The sequence below is a fragment of the Furipterus horrens genome, unplaced genomic scaffold, assembly GCF_987537825.1.
Source record: "Furipterus horrens unplaced genomic scaffold, mFurHor1.1.pri manual_scaffold_17, whole genome shotgun sequence".
NCBI lineage: Eukaryota > Metazoa > Chordata > Mammalia > Chiroptera > Furipteridae > Furipterus > Furipterus horrens.
In genome coordinates, this window is record NW_028327187.1 from 72813866 (window position 1) to 72820857 (window position 6992).

At 49.4% G+C, this 6992-nt stretch overlaps 1 protein-coding gene across 1 annotated transcript; it reads left to right on the forward strand.

Moving 5' to 3' along the window:
* The first annotated feature begins 486 nt into the window (after positions 1-486).
* CNGA2 (cyclic nucleotide gated channel subunit alpha 2) lies at positions 487-5634 on the forward strand. The gene is made up of 6 exons (XM_090264836.1): positions 487-596; positions 811-903; positions 1524-1694; positions 2822-2929; positions 3783-3889; positions 4229-5634. The coding sequence occupies exons 1-6, from the start codon at positions 487-489 to the stop codon at positions 5632-5634; spliced, it is 1995 nt and encodes a 664-aa protein (XP_090120962.1).
* Positions 5635-6992: the final 1358 nt, after the last annotated feature.

The window sequence follows — 6992 nt, forward strand, 5'->3', positions numbered from 1 at the left end:
AGCACTTGGGTCAAAGAGATACATCTCCTCCCATGGAGCAAGAGTTTGGGGGCAGTGGCTGCTTTGGAGGTGCTCAACAGCCTAAGCATATGCCAAACATCTGCAAAGCAGGGCACCAGAAGATGGCTTAAGCAATTTTCTTGTTTCTTTTGTATTATCTCTGATAGTTAATGTCAAAAATTTTAATGGAGTAAAAGAAAAACACATTTTGCAATTTAGCATCATTTCCCTTTATATTATCTATCAGAGTGGGATGAGCACTATCATCTTCTTGATGATTGGACCCTGGCACTTAGACAATACTGGGTCCCCTTGCCCTGCACTGCCATAGCAGTACCCAGAGGTGCTGGTGTTTGCCAACTGGGCCCTTGTTCTCTTCGCACTACTCTCCTGCAGCTCCCCTGACTTATATGGGTGCCAGGGTCCTTTGTGACCTTCCTCCTTTCCCTCTCCCTGGCAGGTAAGGGACCCAATAGTACATGAAAGATGACAGAAAAATCTAATGTTGTGGAGAGCTCTCCAGCCAACAACCACAATCATCATGCACATCCTTTCATCAAGACCAATGGCAAAGATGACCGAAGGACCAGTGACAGGTAAGTCTTCTGAAGCTGAGTCATTTTAGAGATGGCCTGGAGGCTGCTACTCCCTCCAAACCCTACCTCATTGCCACAGAGTAAACAATCTTTGACTTAAGAACATCCTCTAAAGGAACCATGGGATGTCTAGGTGACCCATAGGAAGAGACAGTGCTGATAGGAGACAAGGTGTGATCACGGAACCCATGGTCAACTGCTTCTTCCTCTGCAGGCCACAGTCTGCAGCTGAAGATAACACATCCTCAGAACTGCAGAGGCTGGCGGATATGGATACCCCCCAGCAGGAGAGGTGTGGTTTCCGCAGGTGGGTTCCACAAAGGTCCTGCTTCTACACCCTCCCATCCATGGGGACTGTAAAAGTGGATATCATGACTCTCCTTTTTTCAGCCCTTCTGGGCTTTTCCATGAAGATATCTGGGAAGCACTGTCACTGCTGTCCTAGCTCAATGGTTTCCTCCTGAGGAAACTCATCTGAACAAGTTTGGAGTGACCAAAGGAGGTCTCCATTTAGACTTGCCTGTCTCAGCATCATGGGGGAGGGATCCTTCACAGTACAGGGCTCTGAGACCTGCAGCCCAGAGATGTAGGTTTTACAGGGAAATTGGGAAGTTTGGAACAACCCTCTTCCTGGCCTGTCCTCTCTTAGCACAACTTCCATCTTGCCTTGGAAACCTCCTATTTGTTTTTCACAACAAACTGAGATGGCACTTCCTACAGGAAGTCTTCTCTTTCACCTCAGGCTGCATTCCAAGTCATGCTTGAGCCCCATCTCCCTGCCCTCAGCACTAGTCTTGATCCCAGTTCTTAGCACTGTGAAATAATGGACTGGCTCATTTCCCATCTTCCACATCAGACACTAAGCTCTCAGGTGCAGGTTCCGATCACACAGTTCTCTCTGGTTCATAATTCCTCTCTCACCTCTAGGATTGCCCACCTGGTGGGGGTCATTAGAAAGTGGGCCATCAATAATTTCCATGAGGAGGAACCTAGACCTGACTCGTTCCTTGAGCGTTTCCGTGGTCCTGAGCTCCAGACCGTGACTACGCAGCAAGAGGATGACAAAGACGACAAGGACGGCGACGGCAAGGGCACTAAGTATACCTGTCCTGCCTGTGGGGCTAGATAGCCTCCCGAGCATGCAATTGGAGGGCTCAGTGGGGTTTTTTATGTCACCATCATGGGCAGACTGGGGTCTATACCAAGCCCTGCCATGTCAGGGGAAGGGGTGGGCAGAGAAGACCTGCTATGGTTTTAACTCTAGGATACTTTCATTGACCGAGCCAATAGCTTTTACAATAGCCAGTGACTCACTTGCCATCAGAGCTCCTAGTGGCTTTTCTCACCTAAGCTGCCATTTTCCAGGTGTCTTCTCACTGCTCATGAAGCAAGTAGCAAGAACACCTGAATGTAGGCAGAAGGAGGGCTCTACGGCAGCCCCTGTTCTAGCAGTCAGTAAATGCAGAAGAGGGTGCTGTTATGGACTGCTGTTGAAAGTGTGCTCCTACCAGCACCAATGTGGGTGCAGAGGTGGGTCTTTAAAGAGGTCATGCTGAAGACCTGCTGGCAGGGAAGGCCCAGAGGCAATTCAACAAGAGGGGCTGGGGAGAACAGAGAAGGTAGAGCTAGAAGGTCTGTTCTCAGAGGAATGAGCAGGCAACTGCAGATGTCTGGCCAAGCTGACATTCCTCACCTCTGGCCAGTATATTATAAGAGTTCTTGCCAAGGCAGGATACAGCATCTGGGAAAGTGATTTGAGGGCTGGAGGCCAGGCAGTAAATAAGAGTGGAGTGTGGGTAGGGGTTGGGCAGAAAGCACGTGGCACTCACTTGCTTGGAGAGCCTGTCTCTTCCTGGGAGGGTTGTAGGAACAGGTCCTGAGACCTCATTACCATTCTGTGATAGTCCCTCCTCAGGTTCTGAAGCCCAACCCAATAACAACGCTGTCCCTTCTCATTCACTCTGGGCAAGGGGCCTCCAGAAAGTATAGGAGCCAATGGGCATATGGGGGTTTAAATAGGAAAAGCAGTGTACTTTGCTCATTGGAGCTCTGCTCAGGTACCCAGCATCAGGTTGTGACTCCCTAAAAAACGGGGCCCTAAGCCAAACTACCCCTCAACCCATCCATCCCCTTAAGTATTGCTTTTTAGGGACCATTGGCCTCTGGGAGTGGGGATGTTACCACATGTGGGGCCTATTCTCCAAGCCTGGTCTTCGTCTCCTCAGGAAGAAATTGCAGCTATTTGTCTTGGACCCAGCTGGGGACTGGTATTACCGTTGGCTGTTTGTCATTGCCATGCCTGTCCTCTACAACTGGTGCCTTCTGGTGGCCAGGTGAGTAGGGAGAGTCTGGGAAGGGGTGGCCAAAGCAGCTCAGAGTCCACAGGCCCTGGAGTTGAGAGTATACCAGTTCCAGCTGTGGTCACAGAGCTTACCCCAGCCCAGTCCTCTCTCTGCATTCCATGCTTGCAAATGGCATCTTCTGCCCTATTAAAGCCACCTCCCCCAGCTTCCCGCGCTTGATTTAATATGCTACCAAAGCCTCATGTCTATCCTTTTGCTCTTTTTCTTGTTGTCTGTAATCTGTTCCTATTTTTTCATTGCCACCAAATACTATCCTACATGAGGCCACATTCCTCTTCCCCTGGAACAGCTACAACAGCCCCACACCCCTTCCTTGCAGGCACTCTTGCTTATCTTCCACACGTGTAACTAGCATGGTTGGTAGAAATTAGGATTTGATTATGTCACTTCCTCCTCACAAACTCTTCAGTGGCCCCCTATTGCCCACAGGAGGAAGTTCAAGCCCTCAGCATGACCTTCAAGGCCCTCTGGACCTGGCCTTCTCTCTAGCTCCACCTTCTGGATACATCCAGCTCCAGCATTTCCTATTTCTGAATCACAACATGGTGTTTCCTCAAAAGAAAATTCCCTCTCCCAGTTTTTAGGCTATGGAGATTCTTCTTGCAGTCTCAGTTCCAAAGCCACATTAGCTTTCCCTGACAGCACTTCCTACCCCACATACCCCCCACCCCACTCATTTATTCAGCAAGGAGTTGACTGAGCACCAGGCTGATTGTGACTCATCAGTTCCCCTGGTACCCATCCTATGCCCTGAACTCGGCTGGGGTCCTCTAGGAGACCTTAGATGGCTTTAAGGGTAAAGCCTAGCCCTGTTTTCCTGTAGAGCCTGCTTCAATGACCTACAGAAAGGCTACTACCTAGTGTGGCTGGTGCTGGACTACTTCTCAGATGTGGTCTATATTGCAGACCTCTTCATCCGATTGCGCACAGGTAAGTGAGCAACTGAGATGCACAGGCAGAAGCATGACCCATATGTCCAAAGGCCTGAGTCCAAATTTTCAGGAAACCCTCTCAACACAGTGATAGAATCAACTGCTTGGCTGGTACTTGGGTTGGTGCCTGCCCCTTTTGAACTTCATGGTCCTCACATGCTTGGTGAGGTACAGACCAGGGGGTTTTCTGTTAGGGTCCTTCTGGCCAGTCCTGCTACATGAATTTCCTATACCCCCCCTTGGGAAGGAACAGTTGTCCCTTGCTGTGTGATAGCCTATCAGGAGGGAGAAGCCTGAAGGCAGAGGTGATATGTTTGTTGGCTTGCATCTTTACTAGGTTTCCTAGAGCAGGGGCTGCTGATCAAAGATGCCAAGAAGCTGCGGGAGAACTATATCCACACTCTGCAGTTCAAGCTAGATATGGCTTCTATCATCCCCACGGACCTGGTCTATTTTGCTGTGGGCATACACAGCCCTGAGCTGCGCTTCAACCGCCTACTGCACTTTGCCCGCATATTTGAATTCTTTGACAGAACTGAGACACGCACCAGTTACCCCAACATCTTCCGCATCAGTAACCTGGTCCTCTACATCTTAATCATCATCCACTGGAATGCCTGCATCTACTATGCCATCTCTAAGTCCATTGGCTTTGGGGTTGACACCTGGGTTTATCCCAACATCACTGACCCTCAGTATGGCTACTTGGGTAGGGAATACATCTATTGCCTTTACTGGTCTACACTGACTCTCACTACCATTGGGGAGACACCACCGCCTGTAAAGGATGAGGAGTACCTATTTGTCATTTTTGACTTCCTGATTGGTGTCCTCATATTTGCTACTATTGTGGGAAATGTGGGTTCCATGATTTCCAACATGAATGCCACCCGAGCTGAGTTCCAGGCCAAGATCGATGCAGTCAAACATTACATGCAGTTCCGCAAGGTCAGCAAGGAGATGGAAGCCAAGGTCATTAAGTGGTTTGACTACCTTTGGACAAATAAGAAAACTGTGGATGAGCGGGAAGTTCTCAAAAATCTGCCAGCCAAGCTGAGGGCTGAAATAGCCATCAATGTCCACCTGTCCACACTCAAGAAAGTGCGCATCTTCCAGGATTGTGAGGCTGGCCTGCTGGTGGAGCTGGTATTGAAGCTCCGTCCTCAGGTCTTCAGCCCTGGGGATTACATTTGCCACAAGGGTGATATTGGCAAGGAGATGTACATAATCAAGGAGGGCAAGCTGGCAGTAGTGGCTGATGATGGTGTCACTCAGTATGCCCTGCTCTTGGCTGGGAGTTGTTTTGGAGAAATCAGTATCCTTAATATTAAGGGTAGCAAAATGGGCAATCGACGCACAGCCAATATCCGCAGCCTGGGCTACTCAGATCTCTTCTGCTTGTCTAAGGATGATCTTATGGAAGCTGTGACTGAGTATCCCGATGCCAAGAAGGTCTTGGAGGAGAGGGGTCGGGAGATCCTGATGAAGGAGGGGCTGCTGGATGAGAATGAGGTGGCAGCCAGCATGGAAGTGGATGTTCAGGAGAAGCTAGAACAGCTGGAGACCAACATGGAGACCTTGTACACTCGCTTTGGCCGCCTGCTGGCTGAGTACACAGGGGCCCAGCAGAAACTCAAGCAACGCATCACAGTTCTAGAAACCAAGATGAAGCAGAGCAATGAGGATGATTACCTTTCTGATGGGATGAACAGCCCTGAGCCAGCTGTTGCTGAAAAGCCATAAGGGCTTGGGCTTAACTGCCTCTCCAACCTTGGCCTTGACACCAGGAGATAGAAGAGCTGTGTAGGTCTTCACATTTGAATACATCACTCCCATGTCACCTTGAATTCTCCTCAAAGCCTTTCTGTCAGCAGGTTTTTGGCTCTACCATCCAGGAGTCCTCCTCTAAGTCCAGTTAACAGCTAAGATTTTGCAGAGTAAAGATTGTGTTGGCTTGCTTTCCAGGAGCTTCAGCCTGTCCCAATCTGAAGAAGGAAGAGGGGAGCAGCTGAACTGTCTTCAAAGGGCCTCTTCTGGGATGGGAGCCAAGGCAATACTCTTCTCTGAAGAAGCCCATCTGCAGTTGGAATGATATGTACTCTGCTGCAACACTCCCTTATCTCTGGGTGCCTCTGCACCTAGCCACTTCCCACTTGGTTCTAGCCCTTGCTTTTTCTAATATATGTTCTGAAGATCCCAATTTCCATGTGCATATATGTAATTTAAACGCTGGTTGCAAACCTTTGACACAGGTACCAAGTGTCTGTCTCCCAAGGCAGGAAAAGGGTGTGGAGGGGGGGCGAGGAGGAGGGTGCTTACTTACAGATGCCTCTCCATGCCAGGCACTCCAACTCCTGCTCTGGTCTGTCTATCTGCCAGCCAGGATTGGAATCTCTAGTCTTCTCTGGACCAGAGAGATTATGATGCTTCTAGCTTCTGGTCCACTTTAGGGCAGAGAGTGAGGAGCAAGGTAACTGCCAGTCAGCCAGCAGTTAATGCCACCGGGAGGAGGCGTCCAGAAGTTCTGGCTATCATTCCTCTATGCAGAACATTTCTGAAGAGGCCCTGAAGTCTTGTGATGGGTGGGAGACTCTCCAAGGCAATGTCTGCAGTAGAGGCCCATACAAGTTAATAAATTCCTTTGAACTATTGGTGCTTATTGCACAGCTCTGCTATTCACATTCTTTCCATTCCTCTCTCAACTTCTCTTTTCCCCCCATACTTTCCTTTCCCCCTTATTCTGGACTCACTCACCTAGAATACCCTCTGCTGTTTTTGTCCACCTGTCTAAGCCCTACTGGTCTCTTATGACTCAGCTCAGGTACCATATCTTCTTGGAGAAGGCCCGCTGACTGTAGTTGCTTCCATGCTATGCAGGCCATCACCCTCTCTAGGCATTCACAATGCTCATTGGCTCGTAGCACATGGTGTGGCTGGTTTTGAAGGATTTGATTTCCCCTGAAGATTGTGGGCTCTGATGGCAGGGCCAAGACAGTCTTATTGCTCTGCCTGTAGCCTTGGCACAGAGGAGAATGTTTATTCACCATGGCAGTAATCAAACACACCAAAGCTTCTATGCTTCTATTTGCCAGCAGCTATGT